General features: G+C 29.8%; 8 protein-coding genes across 8 annotated transcripts; 5 read left to right on the top strand and 3 right to left on the bottom strand.

The window, feature by feature from the left end:
* Nucleotides 1-943: 943 nt before the first annotated feature.
* BX663DRAFT_498601 (peptidase S8/S53 domain-containing protein) lies at nt 944-2,923 on the top strand. Its single transcript, XM_051526071.1, has 7 exons — nt 944-1,464; nt 1,523-1,585; nt 1,670-1,977; nt 2,041-2,126; nt 2,200-2,326; nt 2,397-2,485; nt 2,557-2,923. Exons 1-7 carry the CDS (start codon nt 1,141-1,143, stop codon nt 2,901-2,903), a joined length of 1,344 nt encoding a protein of 447 aa, XP_051386037.1. The 5' UTR covers nt 944-1,140; the 3' UTR covers nt 2,904-2,923.
* Nucleotides 2,924-3,497: 574 nt separating this feature from the next.
* BX663DRAFT_549169 (uncharacterized protein) lies at nt 3,498-3,834 on the top strand (the record flags this gene model as incomplete). Its single annotated transcript, XM_051531129.1, has 2 exons — nt 3,498-3,576; nt 3,656-3,834. The coding sequence occupies 2 exons, from the start codon at nt 3,498-3,500 to the stop codon at nt 3,832-3,834; spliced, it is 258 nt and encodes an 85-aa protein (XP_051386036.1).
* Nucleotides 3,835-4,162: 328 nt separating this feature from the next.
* Nucleotides 4,163-9,866, bottom strand: BX663DRAFT_549168 (formin homology 2 domain-containing protein; the record flags this gene model as incomplete). The annotated part of the gene is made up of 15 exons (XM_051531128.1): nt 4,163-5,187; nt 5,290-5,419; nt 5,522-5,605; nt 5,661-5,729; nt 5,790-5,876; nt 5,952-6,166; nt 6,243-7,790; nt 7,857-8,026; nt 8,096-8,436; nt 8,496-8,822; nt 8,899-8,965; nt 9,038-9,118; nt 9,187-9,413; nt 9,487-9,596; nt 9,671-9,866. The coding sequence occupies 15 exons, from the start codon at nt 9,864-9,866 to the stop codon at nt 4,163-4,165; spliced, it is 4,677 nt and encodes a 1,558-aa protein (XP_051386035.1).
* Nucleotides 9,867-11,924: 2,058 nt separating this feature from the next.
* On the top strand, nt 11,925-15,683 carry BX663DRAFT_498595 (large subunit of carbamoyl-phosphate synthase). Its single transcript, XM_051526070.1, has 3 exons — nt 11,925-12,275; nt 12,351-12,674; nt 12,738-15,683. The coding sequence occupies exons 1-3, from the start codon at nt 12,038-12,040 to the stop codon at nt 15,650-15,652; spliced, it is 3,477 nt and encodes a 1,158-aa protein (XP_051386034.1). The 5' UTR covers nt 11,925-12,037; the 3' UTR covers nt 15,653-15,683.
* Nucleotides 15,684-15,715: 32 nt separating this feature from the next.
* On the bottom strand, nt 15,716-16,414 carry BX663DRAFT_498593 (uncharacterized protein). Its single transcript, XM_051526069.1, has one exon. The coding sequence runs from the start codon at nt 16,376-16,378 to the stop codon at nt 16,031-16,033; it is 348 nt and encodes a 115-aa protein (XP_051386033.1). The 5' UTR covers nt 16,379-16,414; the 3' UTR covers nt 15,716-16,030.
* Nucleotides 16,415-17,366: 952 nt separating this feature from the next.
* On the top strand, nt 17,367-20,097 carry BX663DRAFT_540691 (uncharacterized protein). Its single transcript, XM_051530759.1, has 4 exons — nt 17,367-17,774; nt 17,836-17,972; nt 18,012-18,909; nt 19,904-20,097. The coding sequence occupies exons 1-4, from the start codon at nt 17,500-17,502 to the stop codon at nt 19,965-19,967; spliced, it is 1,374 nt and encodes a 457-aa protein (XP_051386032.1). The 5' UTR covers nt 17,367-17,499; the 3' UTR covers nt 19,968-20,097.
* A 113-nt stretch (nt 20,098-20,210) lies between these two features.
* Nucleotides 20,211-21,487, bottom strand: BX663DRAFT_498591 (uncharacterized protein). The gene is made up of 2 exons (XM_051526068.1): nt 21,464-21,487; nt 20,211-21,386 (listed from the first exon to the last, which is right to left on the bottom strand). Exon 2 carries the CDS (start codon nt 21,078-21,080, stop codon nt 20,868-20,870), a length of 213 nt encoding a protein of 70 aa, XP_051386031.1. The 5' UTR covers nt 21,081-21,386; nt 21,464-21,487; the 3' UTR covers nt 20,211-20,867.
* Nucleotides 21,488-23,551: 2,064 nt separating this feature from the next.
* On the top strand, nt 23,552-23,944 carry BX663DRAFT_498590 (uncharacterized protein). The gene has a single exon (XM_051526067.1). The coding sequence runs from the start codon at nt 23,576-23,578 to the stop codon at nt 23,783-23,785; it is 210 nt and encodes a 69-aa protein (XP_051386030.1). The 5' UTR covers nt 23,552-23,575; the 3' UTR covers nt 23,786-23,944.
* Nucleotides 23,945-24,042: the final 98 nt, after the last annotated feature.

Here is a 24,042-nt window from a genome sequence, read left to right as displayed (position 1 = left end):
TAAATATATACATACATATATATATATATATATATATAATGCTTTACTTGATGACTAACATTTGAGTATATATGTTTAAATAGATTTAAGCATTTCTGGAGTTAGTGTATATTAAAGCACACGCTTCCTTGCTTCCCTCATTATTTAATTATTATAATACTGATAGAGTATATTGCAGGTGTTTTAACGTTGTAAAATTATAGAAATAATGTAGAATGAGCCCTTTTTTTATTTTTATATAGCTTTTATTAAGTTAATAGTAGGCAATGTTCTGGTGTTAATCCAATGACAATACTAAAACCTAAGATTATTCCAAGAGGAGGATATATCCCAAGATAAGATTGTACTCATCTTTATTTTCAAGACGGAACATACTTTTTTTCCCCCGCATTTGTCTTACAAATGGAAAAAGGAAAAAAAAATATTTTTATATAATTACGCAAAGCTTAATCTATAATGTATATAGCGTTATATATATAAATATATTTGTATATACAATAGATATTTGTATATATTTGACTTACAACAAGATATATACACTATACAAACCAGTTAAAATCAACCGACAAATTTAAATATATATATATACATATATATAAACGAGATAATATAACTTGATGGTTATACAGCAAATTAGTTATATACACATACATATATCATTGCAAGTGAATTAAAACTAGATAGGGAAACATTTATAAGTATGCAATACTTGTATATAAAGCAATTATACATAAACACTATTATTTCATCAAATGATAGGTAATAAAACCTGTTAATAGTAATTGTCAAAAACATTCAAATTAACATCGTACGACACGAGTATTTAGAAGTTATTAGCCTTGTATCTCCATGATACTCTAAAATAATATTTTGTTGTATATAAAAGGAATCCTATATATACTTTCTTTTTTTTTTTTTTTTTTTTTTTTTTTTGGAAGAAAAATGGTGTTCAAATTATTCTATTTTCTATTATTATTTTTTAGGCTTAATCTTATTTTTCAATACCTTTTTTTAAATGTTCTAGCTGATGATAGTCAACAAATAAAACCAACACAGTCTGACATATCTACCACCAGCAATTATATTATTGTTTTTAAACCAAATATAAAGTCACTTAAAATCAGAAATCAAATACAACGTATGAAACTGCATCAAGTCACGAATAACAATCATGTAAATTCTACAAATGCAATATATAATGACACACCTAGAATGAATACTGTCAAGACAGATTCAACTCATAATTTTACACACATTAAATATAACAGTATTGGAAAATTTAGATGGTATACAGGAAAATTTCATTCAGAAGATATCGAAAATTTGCTAAATACAAATGCCACTAGAAAAAATATAACTAATAATATCATGTTTAACGAAGATCAAAATGAACCAATTCATTATTGGATCAAAGATGTTACCTTTTCATTGCAAGAATTTATACAAACAAATCCTCCTAGTTGGGTAAACTTTTTTATTTATCATCAACAAATAAATTGCTTGACGATAAACTTTAATTTAGGGTCTTGATAGAATAGATCAGAGGGAAGGCACAGATGGTTATTATAAATTCGCTTCTGATCAGGTATTCTTGTATGATAATAAATAATCAATGAAGAAGAAGAGAGAAAAAAAAAAGGCTAACAAAACTCGGGAGGGGGGTTTTTAGGGGAAAGGGGTTACAGTCTATTTAATGGATTCGGGTATTCTTGAGGATCATGTTGATATCGCTGGTCGAGTAACAATAGGGAAAACAGTAGTTGGAGATCCGGACGATCCATTCGATTCTAATGGACATGGTACATTTGTTGCCGGCGTTTGTTGTGGAACAAAATATGGCGTTGCTAAAGGAGCAAATATTGTATCTGTGAAAATTCTAGATAATGATGGAAATGGACATCTTTCAGATATTTTAATAGGCCTTCAATGGATAGTTAAGCAACACATATCTCAAAAGAATGCTAAAAGCATTGTCAAGTAAAGTATTTTAATAATCAAAGTTAACGATCTTATTTTTTTTAAAGCATATTTGTATTCTAGTCTATCTTTGGGCTCTTTTTACAGTCAAGTTACAAATGAAGCGATTCAAGAAGCAATCTCACTTGGTATACATTTTTCAATTGCAGGTATTTAACTTAAAAAAAAAAAAAAGACAAATATATTGCTAATATGTATATACTCATAAAGATTGAAATATAGCCGGTAATTATGGTGAAGATGCTTGTAAATATTCACCAGGTTCAACACCAGGTGCAATTACAGTTGGTGCAATAAACGAAGATGATTCTGTTTCATATTATTCTAATTTTGGCAAATGCGTTGATATGTAAAATAGAACAATAATAGTCTTCAAAAAAAAATTAAGAATTCATATATGTATAACACATTTTTCAAAGTTTTGCTCCAGGTACAAATATCAAATCTATTTGGCATACATCCAAGACAGCAACAAAGACATTAACAGGCACTTCAATGGCAGCACCACGTATGTATATTCCTTTATTAAACATACATAATCGTCTTATATTTGATTTTTTTTTTAAAAAAAAATTCTAGATGTAGCTGGAACAATGGCAATATTTTTATCACAAGCTGACTATACACCTTCTCAATTAATGAACTATCTGAAAAGTGTATCAACGTTAATTACAGAAGACTTTACCATAAATAATACAGGCATATTTTATAGCGATAATAAAACGATTATTGATAATGCAATTTACACAGGCTATGAAGTAAAAGACCGTATGGATCGAAAGACATTTGTTAATGTATTATTCAGTCAACCTAATGACAGTCAACCATTTTGGATTTATGGGCAATCATTAAATCAAGCAGCTTCTTTACAAAAATTTACTATATCATCATTGTTATTCATCATTACATTTTTAGTTATTTTATAAAAAAAAAAAAATACATGTACACTTTTTTTTTTTTTTTTTTTTTTTTTACATCTAACTATTTTTCTTGTTATGTATCTTTTCAAATCTTAATAAGAGGTAATCAATATACATATTGGGCTTAAGCCTTATTATGTAGCTGCATAATCACATTACTACAAATACTTGTTTTATACTGCTTAAAATAGTATGACTTAATTTTTTTTTTCTATCTATGATATATTTCGGTCAGTAAATGACTGTCATATAAACAGATGTAACTCAATTTATTACCCACAGTAAAATGAATAAAGCTTAAAATAGCCAGCACAGTAAATCCACATTATAGAATAAACCTTATTTGCAAATATAAAACAATCAACATTTGCTCATTTTATTTCATGTGGTGTGGTTCGGTCAAATTATTATAACTCCGAAACCTTTTTTTTTTTTTCCTATTGGATTCAATGATATCATACTGATGGTATAATATGAATGTTAATACGACTACTTACTACTACCACTTTTTTTTTGGTATAAAATGGTCAACAAAAAAGAAAAAAAAGATTAAATTATAATATCACTTTTTTTTAGTAGTCTATAAAACAATAAAAGAAAATGAATTCAAAGACTTTTCTCACTTTCATTGCTCTTGCTTGTATCATTGCTATAGTTAGCGCTCAAGAAACCACAACAGGTATGTAGAAAATAAGGCGCAAAAAAAAAAAAAAAAAAAAAAAAAAAAAAGATACTAATTCATTCTTATATATTTATAGCTGATCCTATTGCTTCACTTCAAAGTAAGGCATCTTCTGTAGCTGCAACTGCCAGTAATACCTCACCAACTGCTGCTGCTACTACAACATCTACTAGTGCTGGTTTTTCTTTGAATTCTGGATTATCGGTGCAACTTCTTGCTTCCATTTGTGCTATTGCTGCATCCTTCTTATGGTAAAATGGTGATCGAGTAAAAAAAAAAAAAAATAAGCTTGACATATGCTTTTTAAAGTATATAAAACCTTCCATTCATTATATAAAACATACATTCAATGATTCCATTATTATTTTGTAAGGCTTTTTTTTTTTTTTCTTCGAAATATTTAATTCTTAATAAATGACTTGAAATAGCTAAAAATGATGAGGCGTTTTTTTTTTAAAAAAAAAAGAGAGAGGTGGGGAATATTTATTTATATATAAATGATAAAAGACTTAAATTAATGATACAAGGAAGTGTAATTGTATATGCTGATATATGTATTTGCTTATATATTATGAATAATAATTTATCTAGTACTCATCCTTCTAGCTTTGACTCTTAATGTATGATCAAATATGGGCCGTGTACTTGTTTTTCTAACTCGAACATGTCTTGGAGGTGTTATCAAACTGTTTGATTGCGATTGGGACGAGATACTTGTCATTGGAATAATAGCAGATAATGGTCTACTATATCGTTTATTACCAAATGTAGATGTCTTTGTAATCTCTGGAAACGGGGTAGAGGCATTTAAAAAGGAAATGGCTGTTGCTGTCATTGGGCTTTCAGTAACATCTGCTGTATCAAAAAAGATAGGATTCATTACAACAGAGGTACTCATGGGTCTTTTATCGTGATGAAATGCATCTGTATGTAGATTACCAGAATCTAATACTAAATTTGAATTATTTTCACCTTGTATATTTCGTAGCATCTTGTGAGCTCTAAAATAAATTGAATCTATATTAACTTGTGAATAAAGAGATGTATTAACACTAGTAGAGCGCTGTCGAGCCCTTTGCCGATCACTTCGTCTTCTAGATTTAACATCTAATGTATCCTTTTTCAATTTATCAAGTAAACTATGTAAAATAGCCTTATCATCTTCGCCATCTATATTATTTGCTTTTAATGAACTGGCATTGCTATTCGTTCGCTTTCTTCTCTCCTGTTCCCGTTTCTTTTGTTTTGCTAAACGATCCTGCTTCATTCTATATTCTTTTGAATCGGCAGAACATTTTTCCCAACTATCAGTAAACTCTTTGAAAATACCAAAGAACTCATCAGGCGGTACCTTCTTAGGATCTTCACCATAAAATCGTACAGCTTGTTCATAAGATTCTTCCATTTTACTTGAAAGCATACAAATACGCTTAAATTCAGTTGAGGCCTCTTTATAAAATTGATGCATAGTCTTGGAAAACTTGTCTAATTCAACTATCCCTTCATCTTCTTCTTCCCTTAAAGGATAGAAATCTCTCAATTCTGCTTCAAGTTTTCTTAATTCTGTTTCAATATTTTGAAATTCTAAGACCATCTCTGTTCGAGAAACTTTTCATTACATTTAGTTAGTTAGTTTTTTTTTCTTTCTTTTTGGTAGAGGGCAACTTCAGTTAACCATCAATGTATATATATATATTTTCACTACTTTACCTTTTGAGGCTAAACCACATTCGTCCAACTCTTCTAGGAATAATAGGATATTTGGAAAATGCTTTTCAACTGCATCAACTAGGAAATGAAGAAGAGTGGTTGATTTGGTTGTTCCTTTTGTGTCAATCAACTAATTTATATATGTTCAAGTAAATTGTGGGAGGAAGAGAGAGATTATGTATATAGTGTTAGAAAAAAAATAAAATAAAAATTTAGTTATTGCTAATTATACCTTATTAATACTAGCAATCTTGATACCAAAAGCGCCTCCTCGATACGTATTACCATTTAAGAAATTTCCAAGTAATAATACCAACTAAAATAGCATATATTAGTTTTACAATAATTAATAATAAACATAAGTTTCTTACATGTAAAAGCTCCTTAAAGCTTTTAGCATCCTTTAATGCTAATGATGCATTATATACAGAAGTCATTTGCTAATAATAACAAGTAATTAATAAATTAAAATAGTACTATTTTTTTTTATAGAATTATACCTTATGCAGAAGAGTATATCTTTCCCAGAATGTGGATTTAAATAACATACATTCCAATCTTTTTTGTAATCTTTCAATTTTTATCATCTATCCAAAAAAAAAAAAAAGTTAAGTATTTACTAGATATATATAAAAAACGTTATTGTTAATATTAGAACGAACCTGTAAGCAAAATTTTTCGGGAATACCTAATGCTTCTATAACTTCCATGGGTGCGTTCTTATAGTCATTAAGCTTTTTGATTTCATCTTCAGAAGGTAAGTATTTTAAAAGATTTAAAATAATTTGCTCGTCTAGAAAATAAGGATCTAACTGTAGAAAATGATATCGAATTTCATCAAATGGGATTTTTTTGGTCATATTCTTGATAAAAATATCTAAATATGTAAATACATATACACATATATTATTTTTAGTATTAAATACTCCTTTTTTTTTTTTTCCTTTCATTACTCAAATTATATGCTTTCTTGCTATTCAAAATCAAAGTTTCTTGTTTTTGCTGTTTTGTTTTCAATTCAACAGGTGGTTTTTGCGCAAATGTAAGTTCAACATCATCAAATACGCCTGCTTTTGCTAATTGGTATTCCATAAGTGAATCAACTGATTCAATCTGATTGTGTAATGATAGTTCGATATCTTTTTCGAATTCATCCCAAATTGTCTGTTGGATATTCATAAAGTTCATCTTTTCCCATTCTACAAATTTTAATTTCTGTTTTGCATGAAATGCACTAGGTTTTCTTCCTGTAACTGCAAGAAAGGTAGGTGGTAATGGTGGTGAAGAAATGGGCGTATTCGAAGCAATTGTATTAGGTGGTGGAGGTGGAAGTGTAGTGTAATTTTTTGTCATATCATCCATCTGTGTAGAAGGTGGTGGCGGTGGAGGTGGTGGAGGTGGTGGAGGAGGTGGTGGTGGTGGCGGTGGGGGCGGTGGAGGTGATGGTGATGAAGGAGGTGAAGGAGACGATGGCGGCGATGGTGGTGGCGGCACTAATGAATTTACTTCTTCTAATACTATAGGCTCCTTAAGATGATCGAAAGTGGGAGATATCGCTTGCTCTTCAACAACTAAAACAGTACATACTGATGAAGAAGATAGTTCAGAGACTAATTTATTAATCTCCTCTACCTGTTTTTCCTCTACCTGGTTCGTCTCTACCTGGTTCGTCTCTTCCTTTTCCTCTGATTTCGAAGCTTCATCATTCAATGACATTTTAGACTTTTGACTACCTATCGTACTCGATGTCAGGGAGCGAACAATATCATGATCAGACGGAAGTTTTAAGCTATGTAAGCTTTCTCCCGATAAAGATATACTAGTGTTGGATGAACTTTTACGACTACTGCCTATACTAGATGATTTTGTCATAGATTTCTTACATGATGAGCTTGCAACTGAACCAGTCGAATTTCCACGCGATTTGTTATTTTTCGTTAAAGGTTCATTACTAGTTCTTCTAACAAAGCTTCCAAGTTTAGATCGAAGTGACTGCTTTATAGTTTCAGAAAATCCAGCGCCAGTTTGTTGTTGTTGTTGAGATGTCTGGGTCAATTCTTTTTGTATTTTAGGTAAAGAAGTGACGGTAATGGAGGGTTTTTCGGGAGGGGGAGCAGGAGGAGAGGAATTGAATGAATTACGTAATGAAGTCTCATTTGCTTTTGATTTAGTAGTAGTAGTAGTAGTAGTAGTAGACGTAGTCGTAGTCGTAGTTTTTCGTAAATTTTGCAATTGATGTGCTTGTTGTTGCTGTTGTTGCTGTTGTTGATTTCGGAGACTACGTCTTTTCGGTGATGGGTTACCATATTCTTTAAGGTTACGTACAGAATCATGTAATTTACGCATCTTTGTTTCTGTATCTAACAACTCAGATTTATAACGTTCTTCTGTACTTTTAAAAAGAATTTTAAGCATTGCATTTGTTTGCTTGGCTAAGCTGAGATCTTTTTCAAGACATTCGATTTTTGCTTCTAATGGTCCTATTACATCTTCAGATCCATCTTAATACGTATATGATTAGTATATAAATAACGCATAAATTCACGAATTTAAATATGTATGTATACCTAAGTAATTTTTTTTCTTTAAAGCAAGATCTTCATCTACTTGTGAAAACCTGGGAATCAGTTTTTGAACTTTAGTTTCAGAAGCATGTGTAAAATCTTCAGGATAACAGTTATTCTGATCCATAGCTACTTGTTGAACTAATGTTTCAATACGTTGAAATTGTTGATTGCTACATTATTCATTCAGTTTATATATATATATATATATATATAATATGCAAGCAATGATTCTAGGTTACCTTTTTTCAGTATTGTCCTGTATCTTCAACATATAACAAAGAGTATTATGCAAATTTTGATAAGATGATGTATTTTGAGTAATTGCTAAAAGCATCTGGAAGACATTTACAGTGTCTAAATCACGGTACATTTCTATATCTTCTTGCATTGTATCCATTTCAACATCATCTCGAAATTTTTGAATCGCCAAACTGATATGTTCATGATTTAATAATTCCATTTTAGTAAACACATCATTAATACCAGCTTGTTCTAATTCTAAACTCAACATAATTCTTTCCCTTCTATTTTCAACAATATCAGATCGTATTAATGTGTTGATAAATAATACGCTAATAAACTATAAACAAGCCACGAATAAATAAATGAATATGTACGTGTCAAGAAAGAGTACTGTACCATATATTGAGTTATTTGAGAATCTCCTGCACCAACCATTCCTGTTAATTTTAAATCATTACTTGCGCCTACTGCTGAACCCATCTTCCCTCTTCCATCCAATGTCTTTTCAAGTGCACGCATCCATGCATCAAATCGACTATTATTAGATCCAAATTGTTTCAACAATTCCATTCCATGTAAAACCATAGAACGTCCATTTGGTAAAAAGCAAAAAGCAGTTAGTGATTCACATGCTTGTGTTCTTGCAGGTATATAAGGCGATAAAAGAGATATGCAAATGTTATCAATAATACGAGAATGCTTAAAAGCTTCTTGAAGACCAGACTAAAGAGAAAAAAGAAGGGGTAGGAGATTATAAGGTTAGATGATAAACAAATGTACACATTATTGAAAAAAAAACCTTTTTGTTCATTAATGTATTCAAACATTTCAATATTTCTAATTCTATTTTATAATCTGTTTGTATTCTATAAAATGCAATTTTTTTTTAACACTTGTTCATATATTTATAAATATCATTTAATAAATAGCTTCCAAACCTCTTTTCTTTTTTCTGAATCACTCCCAATTCTTTTGCAATAATCAGCATACCGCCATCTTCAATAAATCTTTCTAGCCAACTATAAAGAAACAATATGAATATGACCTTTTTTTTTATATATATAATTTTGTTAATAAATAACTGTACCTGTCTGAAGTTCGAATATAGTATGATAATTCCAGAATTAATTCGTATGTGATACCTTTTTTCTTTTGTTTACATAATATTTTGATATAATTTGGTGGAGCTACCTTTTTCGCTGATCCTGACATTTTTAATAATTTTGCGTTACTAGTTTTTTTTGGAATAATAGAAATAGGTGGAGATTTATTTGAAAGACTAGCTAATTGTTCTGCACTTAAATCTAATTGTTTCTTTTATATACAAATATGTATTATTATTTATTGCTGAAAAAAAAAATGAATATATAATATAATATAAACTTACTGCGACTTCAGTGAATAAATCTTCCTCTTCTTCTGTATTTGAAAGACAAAAGTCTGTACTGATCCATAAATTGTTTGCATTTGAATCTAAATTAGTACCTGCTAATGAATCTACAAATTTTAATTTTTGTTTTTGCTTTTTTTTTTCCTTATTAAAACATGAGCTATTTATTTATTATTTGTACCTGAAACACATTGTTGAGGTGTATGTTCAGATTTATTTGGCTTTTCTTTTTTCAATATGGATTTACTGATATTATTAGAATTGGCTATTGAATTATTCGAGACTGAAGATATAGAAGCCTTTCTTGCATTGGGTCGTCTACTACTATTTGTTTTTCTGGTATTGCGCTTGTTACCGATATTTGATAGAAAATCCATTTTTTTTTAAGAAATATATATTTGTATAGCACACACTTTTAAGTGCGGCATATATTTATAAGAATAAAAAACAAAAAAAAAAGAAAAAGAAAAGGAAAAGGAAAAGGAAAGGGAAAAAGAAAAAGAAAAGAAAGAAAGAAAGAAAGAAAGAAAGAAATGAAGTGAAATGAAATGAAATAGGAGAGAACAATAATAGTGTAGGATTGTTACACATAAATCTCCTCCCTGATGTTACGTGTGTATTATAACGTGTTTGAGGCTGAAAAGTATCATATATTCACGCTTATCAAATTACTTTTTTTAGACACTTTATTGTTCCATTTATGATGAAAATGTGACATATAGTATTGATGCTGTGTATGCACGAATTTATTTGAAAACTATAGTCAAACAAAAATAAAGATGTATCTTTTTTTTCTTTCCTAATGTATAGCTGTAACACATGGATAGTAATAATAATAATAAAATATCATATATTATCATGTTTCATAATAGGCATTTTCAGAAAAATTTCCCTTTTTTTTCTGCAAGACACTGTCAAATATGAATAAACATGTATATTAATGGGGAAGGAGGAATTATTTCCTTCAAAAATACAAATAAAATTCTTGTTCTTTTAAGTTTGAGCAAGTATGTATTTTCTTATTCAGATTGTGTAAGAACCAAGCTTATTAGAGAAAAAAAAAGAAATACTGATTCTGCATTTTTATATGATTGTACCTGATGCTATCTTTTTTCGAGATTTTAGCTAATCAAAATACGCACGCCTATATTGCCGAATGATTGTCATTTTGTACAACTCACAAAAAAAAAAGAGGGCATACAGCTACGTTGAAATAAACCGTTTTATACTCCGTAAAGATATTTATACTTCTTCTAAAGATAATAGGTTCTTATTATTATAATACATACATACATGCATACGTATACACATATACAGATAAATATATTTATTTATTTATTTATTTATATACATATATATATAAAACATTGACTCATTTATTGTTGCATTTTCTTTCCTGGTAAATAGAATGTTTACAACCTGTCTGTCTCCGCTTGTATTTTTATCACAAATCACAGTCTTTTAACTTATTATTTCTGAAGCTTTTAGCTTTTTTTTTTTTTTTTAAGAAAAAAAAACACCGGTTATTCTCTTATGTTCTTAATTTGCAATAAAAACAAAATAAATATTATTACACATGGCACTTTTCTCGTATAAAAATAGGACCTTATTATTTACAGCTCCGTGATGATAAAACCATTAATTTCATGGCTTTTTTTTTAATAAGGAACCACGTTGTTACAAATATAACCAATTAGTTCTAAATAAATGACTTATTTATTATCTTGGTTATAGTTATACTTTGGCTGTAGGAACTCAATGAGCTCCAAAGGTAGTTCAATCGTGAATGGCTTCTTTGAGTTTAGTAGGAAGTTTTAAAAAACTGATGCAAATAATCCAGTCAAGAATTTACTCGAAGAGTGTGTTTCTTTAAGAAATATACATAAATTTTTTCATCGAAATTGGTTTACTTTTTTTTTTTTTTTTTTTTTCCTACTCGTAAATAAAATAGGTTTCGCTTGTAACTCCTTCATATTATTACTAGTAAATTTGATTTTATCAACACCCGTGCTTGATAATAAAATATTATATCGTTCTAAAGAACTATCGGATTAAGCTAGAGAAAAAAAAATTTGTGTAGAGTCTTTCCCTTAAAAGACGTTTTTTCTACTATATCCGAAACCTACAAAATAATGATATTTTGGGCTTTCAATAGATATAATTTATATGCAATAATACTACTTTTTATATTTATATTTTATTTTTATTTATTTTTTTTTTTTTAGAAAAAATTCTTTCGAGTTTACAACAAAATGATATATTAGGCCTGTATACATTAAAGCTTTAAAAAAAATTTTTTTTTCTTCAGTCAAATAATTTAGACTGTATACAAACAGACCAAAAATGACTCACTAGAAAATGATCGTCACTTTTATAATCCATTAAAAAAGCGGGGTAATATATTTTGGTAATCCCCTTTTTGTTTTTTGTTTTTGTTTTTTTTTTATCTTTTAGTAATATTTATATGAATATTGCTTTTTATTTAATTACTTCTGGTCTTTTGGCATTTGATAAAACTTATATCGATAATATTTTAATCAAGTAAACGATGAGCTCTACTACAACAACTACGGCAAATAATAATAATAATACTCGTCGTGCATCCTCTACTCAAGGAGATAACTTTAACCTTACCGCACCTCCAGCTAGTTCTACACGTAAAGGAGCTGCTGCAAGGGTATCTGAAGAAATCCTCACTCATGTGCCTCTTGTGAATGTGAAGAAAGTACTTGTTGTTGGATCTGGTGGTCTAAGTATTGGCCAAGCTGGTGAATTTGATTATTCCGGTAAGTTCCCCTAGTCATAAATATATATGAAAGGAGCTAAAATTTTAACCCCCCCTCCACCAATCCCCACAATAGGTTCCCAAGCTATTAAAGCTTTACGTGAATCTGGTATTAAAACTGTTTTAGTCAATCCTAATATCGCAACCATTCAAACATCTCATACTCTTGCTGATCAAGTTTATTTCTTACCTGTTACATGTGAATATGTTTCAAAAATATTAGAAAAAGAACGTCCTGATGGTATTCTACTTACTTTTGGTGGTCAAACAGCTTTAAACTGTGGTATTGAATTGGATCGTTCAGGAATTTTAAAACGTTTAAACATTAAAGTCCTTGGAACTCCTATTCAAACTTTGATTACATCTGAAGACCGTGATTTGTTTGTTAAGGCTCTTAATGGTAAATATAAAATAAATACATGTATATACAAAGGCTAGAGTCTAATTCTTAAATTTTTTTTAGAAATTAATATTCCTGTTGCTCAGTCTACTGCAGTAGAAACAGTTGAAGAAGCATTAAAGGCAGCTAATGAAATTGGATATCCAGTTATTGTTCGTTGCGCGTACGCATTAGGTGGCCTTGGTTCTGGATTTGCAGATAATGAAGCTGAATTACGATCACTTGCTACCAAGTCACTCTCTCTTGTCCCTCAACTTTTAGTGGAGAGATCGATGAAGGGATGGAAGGAAGTTGAATATGAAGTGATGCGTGATTCTGCCAACAATTGTATTACCATCTGTAACATGGAAAACTTTGATCCCCTGGGTGTCCACACAGGTGAATCTATTGTCGTTGCCCCCTCTCAGACATTGAGTGATGAAGAGTATCATATGCTTCGTACTGCTGCTATTAAAATTATTCGTCATCTAGGTGTCGTTGGTGAATGTAACGTTCAATACGCTCTGAATCCCAAAAGCTTAGAATACAAGGTCATTGAGGTCAATGCTCGTTTGAGTCGGTCTAGTGCACTTGCCTCCAAGGCAACAGGCTACCCTCTTGCCTTCATTGCTGCCAAAGTCGCTCTCGGTCATACCTTACCTAGTCTTCAAAACGCTGTTACCAAAAACACCACGGCTTGCTTTGAGCCCTCCCTTGATTATATCGTCACCAAGATCCCTCGTTGGGATCTCTCTAAATTTCAGTACGTTGACCGCCATATTGGATCTGCTATGAAATCTGTAGGTGAAGTGATGGCGGTGGGCCGTACGTTTGAAGAATCGTTACAAAAGGCAATTCGTCAAGTCGACCCCGCCTTTCAAGGTTTTGATCGTCTTCCTGCCCTCTTTGACGATCACGATCACGATCACGATATCGATGATGTCCTGCGTAACCCTACTGATCAACGTTTATTTGCTCTTGGACATGTCATGTTAAATAGTGATAAAAGAATTCGAGAAAGATACACAGTAGATCATCTCAATAAGCTTACGAATATCGATAAATGGTTCCTCTATAAGCTACAGAAGATTGCTAAAATCCACTTGAGCCTTGCAGAACAAGTGAATGTGCCGATTGAGAGACTCTCGAGAGAGTTGCTTGAAGATGCAAAGAAGGCAGGGTTCTCTGATTTGAAGATTGCTAAACTGATCAACACAAACGAAATGACGGTACGTGAGGTTCGTAAGGGACATGGCATTATTCCTCATGTGAAACGTATTGATACGGTTGCGGCTGAATTCCCTGCTTATACGAATTACCTCTATACAACTTACAATGCGGCTACAGATGATGTTACGTTTGATGATAAGGGGATTATGGTATTAGGTTCAGGTGTCTATCGGATTGGGTCCTCTGTTGAATTTGATTGGTGTGGTGTCTCCTGCACACGAGCTCTGCGTCAACTGGGTGAGAAGACGATCATGGTCAATTACAATCCTGAAACAGTCTCGACGGACTTTGATGAATGTGATCGTTTGTATTTTGAGGAACTTAGCTTTGAACGAGTGATGGATATTGCAGAAATGGAGGGAGCTAAGGGTGTCGTCGTGAGCGTAGGTGGACAACTTCCTCAGAATATTGCTTTAAGGCTACATGAAAACAACATGAATATCCTTGGGACATCACCGGTCATGATTGATGCTGCAGAGGATCGTTTCCAGTTTTCGAAAAAGTTGGACCAAATTGGAGGAGTAGATCAACCAGCATGGAAGGAATTAAGTAGTGTGGAGGCAGCGTTTGAGTTTGCAGAGCAAGTAGGTTACCCTGTCCTTGTTCGACCCTCTTATGTCCTCTCCGGAGCGGCCATGAATGTTGCGTATACACCAGATGAACTTCAACATAACTTGACGGATGCGACGAATGTATCCCCACTTCATCCGGTAGTGATTACAAAATTTATTCAAAATGCTCAAGAGATTGATGTCGATTGTGTAGCTAGTCAAGGAGAGGTCCTTGTTCATGCTGTCTCTGAACATGTTGAAAATGCAGGTGTTCATTCTGGAGATGCCAGTTTGGTCTTACCTCCTCGTGATCTCACGGCCACGACCATGAGGTCTCTTAAAGAGATTGCAGAAAAGGTAGCCAGGGCCTTTGAGATTACAGGACCCTTTAATATGCAAATCATTAAACAAGATAAAGCGGGTAGTAAGGAACCTGTGCTGAAGGTGATTGAATGTAATTTACGAGCCTCTCGATCATTTCCATTTGTGTCCAAGGTACTTGGTATTAACTTTATTGACGTTGCTACACGTGCATTAGTTCAGAAACAAGTCCCTACGGCCGTGGACTTGATGGAGAAGCGATATGACTATCAAGCAGTTAAAGTTCCACAATTCTCATGGACACGACTTCAAGGAGCAGACCCCTTTTTAGGAGTTGAAATGGCATCTACAGGTGAAGTTGCATGCTTTGGTAAGGATAAATATCAGGCCTTCTGGACAGCGATTCAATCGACACAAAACTTCCGTATCCCTAAACGAGGCACAGGTGTTCTTATTGGTGGTGATAGTGTGACAGATAAAGAAGATTACATTCATATTGCAACCACATTTTATCATCAATTAGGACATGCCATCTTTGTTCCTACTGAAGAAGATAGAAAATTCTTAGAAAAGGAAGCTAAACTATCTTCAGTTGTGTGTTTACCGATAGCCTCTTGTGCAGAAGATAAACGAGTATTAAATAAACTCTTCAAGGAAAACCATATTGATTTTGTAGTTCATCTTGCAAAGACACGTGCAGTAGATCAATTAGATGAGGGATATGTCTGTCGTCGTGCAGCAGTTGATTTTGGTATTCCCTTATTAAATGATTCTAAAGTCGCTAGATTATTTGTTGATTCATGTGTACGTCATAGAAAAGATACACCTCAAATGGCTACAATGATTATTCCTGATGAAATTAAAAGTTGGAAAACTTTTGTTAATGCAAACATATAATAAGATAGAATTAGAAAATAAATAAACATGAATATATAAATAAATACATATTTATATATGTATAAAAAAACGACTTTATTTTATGAATATAATAGATAATATAGATAGGAAGTATATACGTGTATATATTTATATTTATATATGTATACATGTATGTATATAAATACATATATGAACAAAAAAAAAAAAAAGATAAATGCATATATATATATGGGGAAACAATATATAGATGATATTTTGTATATGTATATGTATATGTATATAAAGAAAGAGAGAAAGAGATATATATACTATATATAAGGAAATATTTTTTGTATAGTTGTATATGTATGTACATAAGGGAAAAAAAAAATAAATATTTATAAATGGTATGATTGTTTAATGAACAAGATTATTGCCACCATTGCTTACAACTGAGTCATTACTGGCTGTTGAATAAAAATATCTAGAGGCACCAACACTAAAGGATCTGGGACGATGATTATTGTTTTTTTCTGAAACAGTAGTGGTAGTAGTGAATTGATGAATTGTGGGCACAAAGCAGGTATCATTAGGTAAAGGATTATTAGTACGAATAATAGTTGTTAAATCTTCCATCATGCTGGAATGTGAATTAAGAATTTGTCGAAGCTCTTGACAAGCTTCATCATCATTATCGCTTTCCATCCAAACATAACTTTTAATATACGAAGGCTTTTTTGGAAGTGGAGCAATAATATTCATCATTTCTTTTTTTTATGTATGTATGTACAACAAATGTTTTATTAAAAAAAAAAAAAAAAAGAAAAAAAAAGAAAAAAAAAAACCAATTGTCTCATTTTTATATACAATTGAAGTTTAAATATTTTTAGTCTATTGGATGACCTTTTTTTTTTTTTTTTTTTTTTTTTTTTTTTTTTCAATAATAATAAATTTATTTTAAAGTTTTGTTTTACGCACTGAATTTTTCTTTTCTGTATTAAAAAAATTTTCTATTTTAAGGATTAAGTTTTTGTTTTTGAGTTATAATTATGCACTTTACCAGAGTCAAACATTCATTGACTATTACGATTAGTAATTATGTGTAATCGTAATTTGTGACAACGATACATAAGATTGACATTTAACTCTTTTTCCTATTTCAATAAGGGTCTGTAGAAAGTAGATAAAGAAATTAGCTTTGCAAGACAACACAAAGTGTGGAAAATTGAATAAAACTATTACTGATACAATTATTGTTTTAGTTTCATTTTATGCTATATTAAATTAACAACTCTTGGTTATAAAGACTGAAAGTATTATAGTCTTTGTTCCACGTATTTACTGGAACTTAACCTCATAAACCAATGTTGGCGTCTAGCGATAAAACATTCTTTATGTTGTTTATCTTTAAAGGAAAATCTAGACCCTTCTGCTGAATGAACTGGGAAATCCTTTATCTTTACTCTTCAAATAAAGAACCCTTATTGAAATATAAATGCATAAGGATAACAGAAATTATACGCTATTTTATTTCACTAGACGGTATAAAAGATACATTCATAGTAATAGTTGAAAATATGTGAATTTGTGGAAGGGGGTCCCTAAAAAAAACTTTAAATTAATTGGTTATCGAAAATCATTTATTGGTCAACATGGAATATTTAAATAACCGCCAATAACTGGCACTGGTGTTATTATCGTCAAATGTGCAATAATGTTCTTTTTTTTTTAAAAAAAAAAAAAAAAAAAAAGAGTTGTATAAAGATATCTCCTCCTCCTTCTTCTTCTTCTTCTTTTCTCTTTTAAGCTATAAATCTTTTCAGATAAATAAATTCTTGAATATTATTTCTAATCTTTTGTTTATTGGATATACATCATATTATATCATGGTATCTTTAACAAAATCAGCTATTGTTACAAAGAAAACAAATGCTGAAGACGATTTCGAATCTCAACAAAAGCGTAATGTTCGTCAACCTGAGGTTTGTGTTGATTATCTTTCTTATAAATTTGATGAAATGGATTTAGCTGCTTCCTGGAGAGTCATGACAAAACAAAAGAATGATGTTGTCGATGGAATACGTTTAGAGAATGCCTCATGGAGAACTTGGGCAAAGCAAAGAAATAATTTGAAAACGATTAGTCCACAAACCTTAAACTGGTAAAATTAGATTGTCCTTCTTGTGAGACGAGGAGGGTTATTGATGATATAGCATTTATAGGTTAAAAGAGAGTGATGTTACATGGCTGTATGGTCCTTTACATACAGTGATTCGACATGAAGAAGACCGTTTTTTAACCTCAAAAGAATCTACAACTGAAGAAACATTAGGATTAATGTTATCTGATAAAGGAAATAGTAATAATAATAATAATAATAAGCCTGTATTAAAATCAGTTTTAAAGAAAGTAACTCAAGTCGATCTATTAAAAAGATCAGCGACTGAGTTATTAAATACAAATCATCCTCTTTCTGCTGCCGCTGTAAAAAATCATAGAAAAATCTCTATTTCTGATGTTAATAATCAACTTAAAGCGATATCCCCTGTTGTATTAGCAACTCATCGTCAACCAAAATTAAGATTTAATCATAAAGTAGAACAATGTATAGCATTAGTTATTGATGAAGAAGACAGAGCTCAAGATGATGTATACGATGATTTACTAGATGATGTCTATAGTGATGGCAATGAAGATGATACAGATCATATAGTCACAAAACATATTCATTACTCTCCATCTTATTATAGTATAGTCACTGGTAATTCATCTTTAGTAACAAGAAAATCAATAAAGAAAATTGCTCCTGCTCGTCTTAAAAAATCATCACAATCAGATATGGATACAGACGATGTATCTTCCATTTCATCTACCTCAACTGCTTCTTCTATTGGACTTATCACACATTCACCGGCTGCAACTTCACCTGTTGTATATAATAATCGTCTAATGGATGACCATTTAATAATAATAGAAGATGATGTCGAGTTAGTAGAAGAGAATAATAATTCAAATTCAGATCAAGAAGAACAGCCTAAAGATAGTCATCCTCATAAAAGACCTACTTTCATTCGACCTTCTTCCTCAGTGACTTGTTCTATTCCACAAACATATAAAGAAAAATCAAATATTGCTGAACCAGCACTAGTCACGATGCATCAAACAGCAACAGAAATAAATAAGTCCAATGAAGAAAAGAATCATCGAAATAACAATTTTACATTATTTAATCAAATCGCTAATTGGGCAGCCTCCTATTTATTACCTGCTTCCACTAATAAACCATCAAATCCAGCGTCTTTAGTGTCTTCATCTTTAAATCCTACTATTACTACTACTACTACTACTACCACTACTACTACTACTACTACAATTCATACTCAACCTATCACAATAGAAAAGTCATGTATTCCTCCTGTTTCATCCAACTTATCAAGTTTATAAAAGAAATAATTGCACATATAATCATATACATGTATAAATCATCTTTTTTATTATTATTATTGTATGATATTACAGCTATTTTCTTTATATATACATGTATATATAAAGAAGAAGATAGTTTTATGTAATATGTGTATAAATATTTAAATTGTATTATCATTATTTTTTATTTTATTACATGCATCTATTTTACTTTTAATAAGAATAAATGAGTCATTGTTAAAGTAACTATGGATCTGTTCCCATAATAATGAAGAACTAGTGAAACAAGTCACATGACATTATAAATAGAAAAATAAAAATGTCTATCAGTCACATTTTGTATTTTCATAACCAAGAAGTAGTAGTATTCAAATATAAAATAATGCATGAAAAGCAAAAAAAAAAAAAAAAACATGAATGATATACGTGAAAATAGAGACTTATTATAAACGAGATTTATATATGCATCCTGTTGGGAGCAATTTCTACTTTACGCCCTGTGACCTTATGATTATGATTTGTGAGCAGTCTTTAACAACAAAAAAGAACTACGGGGTTTGAATTTTGTTTTTATTTTATTTTTTACAACAGTTTTGTTATATGATCTTAAACTATTATAAATAGTGGGGATAATAAATATATAATAAAGAGACACATGTTGTGTTCTATTTGAATCTATTGTTTTATTCAAACTACAACTAATTCACTTGATTCTATTTTTAGGACTTTTTTTTTATACCTTTGCATATAGGATTACTGTATGCTACATTATATAAAGACGTTCTTTTTTATTATTATTAATCTTCCCATACAGACCAAGGGAATAGAATTGTGTTATAAATACAATTACAAAACTTGATGTAGGCTCAAATTCATTGATAAAATGGTAGTCAAAGATGTATTGAATGACCTCAATCACGGTGGATAACCAACTAAATTGTCATAAATTGATATCTGAAAGAAATACTTTAAGTCTATTTATATATGAGCTAAATATAAATTAAAAAAGACAACATTTGCTTTATATTTCAGTTGTCATGTTTCTATAAATATCCAACTACTACTTTCTACTTATAAATAAACAAACTATTTTACTACTATTTTTTTTGTCATGCTTACATAAAGATTTTATTACTATAAATATTTTCATTATTACGAGTTTTTTTTTTTTTTTTTTTTTATACAAACTGTATAGTATAGAAATTCTTCTTTAAATAGAATAATAATTCATTAAAGTGTTTATTAAGATAATAGACAAAGTCTTTGAAGGCAAATAGAAGGTCATTAATAGTAGTTTGTTTTGATATTAAGAAAGCTAATAATGGAATAGAAGGAGCGTGTATGATCCTTTTTATTTGATAAATTTAGCCCAATACTACAAAGATACTCAGCTCCTTGCAGTATTTTAACAAGAAAAAAAAATCGAAGAGGCTTATATGAATAAAATTATTCACGCTTTGTATACTCATGTTCAAAAAGTTATTCTTCTATTTCTCTCACTGATATTAGTGTCGCAGAATGATACAATCAAGTTTCAAAGAGTTGATACTATCGCAATATATATATATATGCTTTGAGGTTTATACTTTTCTAACAGCTTTCCCTCCATTCTTAATCTTGAGATAAATTGTGTGTAAATAGCGTTATTGACAAAGTATACATAAAGTAGAGAAAAGGTCAAGTCTAGATCTTTAAATAGCTATAATATATGATTACAACGTCAATCATATAACCTACTATTACCACTACTGATATGAAATAAAATTGCAAATAGCTCGTACACAATATAAAACAAGAAATTTATCATATAGTAGTAATATTACTTATTTCATATCCTACGACGAGCGATACTATAAGATATACTATTGCACATTAGAACCATCTGTTGTATGTCAACATAAACTGGACTATGATAAAAAGACTTGGTTTGAATCCAGCTGGAGTCATCTTGTGTCCATAGAAAAAGAAAAAAAAAACTCAATATGTCGTTGAGCAAGAGAATCGAGAGCAACCCAATTACATCCATTAGTATAACGACCATTTCTTACTTGCAGTTTAAATAGTAAAAGAAATTAGCTTGATTGATATCTATAGCTTAACAAAAAAAGTCAAATAAAGCAAGAATCACCTTGTATTTATATAAAGAGTCTATTTTTATGTATGAAGTTTAGTTTGATCGAAGAATGGCTGTATTAGGAAAACAAGTGTCCTTTGCCACAGTTTAGACACATTAAAAGCATACCCTATCTTTATCTTTATCTTTAATGTAACATAGAGGCTGATTGTGTAATTTGGAACATATTTGGCTCTATGCGCCACATAGTCTAATAATAATACTGCAATTACAGTAAAGTATTGTAATAGTTCAACTTGTTTGTTTTGGTGATTGATTAATAATAGTAATAGTTGGTTATTATTAAATAGAATTTCATGATATATGATTAGCTGGTCCCACAATACAGCAAGATATTTGCTATTTGTGGTATATGTATGTTTGTAGACAGTAATTAATATAAATTTGTTATGGCAAACTGGGCTTCAAGAATGCCAGCAGTAACGAATCCCTAATGTTTATGATGCTCAAAATTGACACTGAATAGCATATAAAAAGAGTGATGCAATATTATATATTATTATGGGTAATAATTTATCTAAACAAAAAAAAAAAAAAAAAAAAAAAAAAAAAAAAAAAAAAAAAAAAAAAAAAAAAAACAGTCATTATCATCATTGAAAATTGAAAGGAGAATTGATACAGAAAGAGAACATCAACTTATTGACGCAAGTCAACTACTAAAAGCCTTCTCTTCCCCTCCCCCTCCCCGCCACCTCCTCCCTTTGTCCTAGTTTTATAAGACATATATACATTCCTTTTTATGCTTGTTCCTTATGAGTTGATTTGAATTCTAAATATTTATACGATTCGAAAGTATTTAAAATAAGACATTTACTCTTCTAAACCGAAATAATGGTATTTAAATAAAGTAACATTATTTTCTGGTTCCTGTATTTATCTATTTTAGGAACTTTTACCCTTTAATTGTATTCAAAAAAAAAAAAAAAAAAGCATATACGCTTATATATTATTTCTATATGTGTAGTTTTTAATAAAATATAATATTCTGCCCGAAATTAATTATAATAATATGTTTTATAATTGAATTGTTTGTTTTTTCGTATAAAAGAGAATCTATATTTATCTTCTTTACGACCTTTTTTTTTTTTTTGTAACTTTTATTGATAATATGAGGTGATTTTTGAGTTATTGTATATGATACGTGTATGCTTTAAACCTAATATTCGGAACTAGCATCCACCAAGCTAAAATGAGTATGAAATTTAACCAGCTAAATCATCGTAACACAGTACAAATCCTTGTTGTACATAATTATAAAATATTGAGATAATGTAAGGAGTCTAATATATCATATTTGTATCTATACTATACAGTACTTCATTTTAGATAGATCAGTATAATATAAAGAATATATAAAATTTTCATATCTTTTATATTATACAATTCTGCGTAAAAATACTATATCTCTAACCTTTTTTTTTTTGTTTTTACCTTATTAACATCAATTTAGTTATTATACTAGACAACTATAGGAAATACATGAGTAACTACAGATATTAGATCATGGATTGTATAGATTGTATTATGAAAATGGTTCAAAAAATAATAATTATCAATTTTGTCCTGTTTATTCTCTAATAGAATTATATAGATAAAAAGAACTAGTTTTTATAAAGAATAAAATTCATTAAAACACGTACTTCATTCATAATGAACCAATATAATTTAAATAGGACTGATATCAATTTTTCATCATTACCTATATTTATAAAATAGAAAGATCATGAATTAATAACGTGAGCATAGATACATATGTAATATGATGCTAAATAATTATATCATAGATCTAAAAAATAAAATAAAATAAAATAAAATCTTTCTCCTTCTTCCTACTTTAAAGAATTCATCAAGATAGACTATTTAAACACGAAATTTTACATTGATCTATGCATAAGCAAGATTATATTCCAGGAACTGTATTCCCTTACGTTTCATGAATCTAAAAATAAAACAAGATCTAAGGAAACACAATGTATTAAATTATTTTTTTTTTCTTAAAAACTATTGCTTGTTTTTTTTTATTTTAATATGCAAGTATATACGTGTGTGTGTGTATCCATTTGCAAATAGAAATAAACAAGCTATACACAGATATATTTTATATATTTTTATATATATACATAATAACGTAATATGAGGTATTCATTACTTTTAAAAGAAAGCTCATCTGACTTTGTAATGACAAAAAAAAAACATCTATCCAATAACTTACACAAAGTTATTATATTGTGTAGCAATGTAGTAACTATGTAAACCATTCCAATAACAGAGAAATATCAACCTATTATGGAAAAACTTAAACTTTACACATAAAAAAAAATATTCTAGTATAAAAAGGCTCAAAAATTTTATCTGATTATGCCTTGATCTCGATTTTTTTTTTTTTTGTTTTGTTTATTAAAATGGCTGCAGTTCAATGGGTTTATGCTAACGGATGCAACTGGATTACTCTTGACTCTACTTCTCAACGATATATAGAAAATTTATGGTCACACAACTCTTCAAGCTGGATTCAGAGTCAATCGTTTCAATGTCCTGTATATGTAGATATCGATAAAATGCTACTTATGTGTAATGGAATGTCTTATTGTATTGCTCGTCGTCGAACATAGCTATGTTAGGATGCAGATTTTTTTATTTATGTATTTATTATTATATACATATTCAATTGTATTCTACTTGTAATTTAAAACTTTTATATATATATATGTATATATATACTGTACAATAATAAACTTTACCTATCACTACCTTTTTTGTTCATACTTGAATGTAACATGCATATTTTAATTAATATCAGTCAAGTAGATTTCTTATTATAAACAATGTATGACCATAGACACATCCTCTATTTTATTTTATTTTTATC

This window comes from Cokeromyces recurvatus (genome assembly GCF_025118155.1).
Source record: "Cokeromyces recurvatus strain NRRL 2243 chromosome Unknown BX663scaffold_4, whole genome shotgun sequence".
NCBI classification, from domain to species: domain Eukaryota; kingdom Fungi; phylum Mucoromycota; class Mucoromycetes; order Mucorales; family Mucoraceae; genus Cokeromyces; species Cokeromyces recurvatus.
Note: the sequence above shows the minus strand (reverse complement) of the source record. Positions and strands in the feature narration are given on the sequence as shown.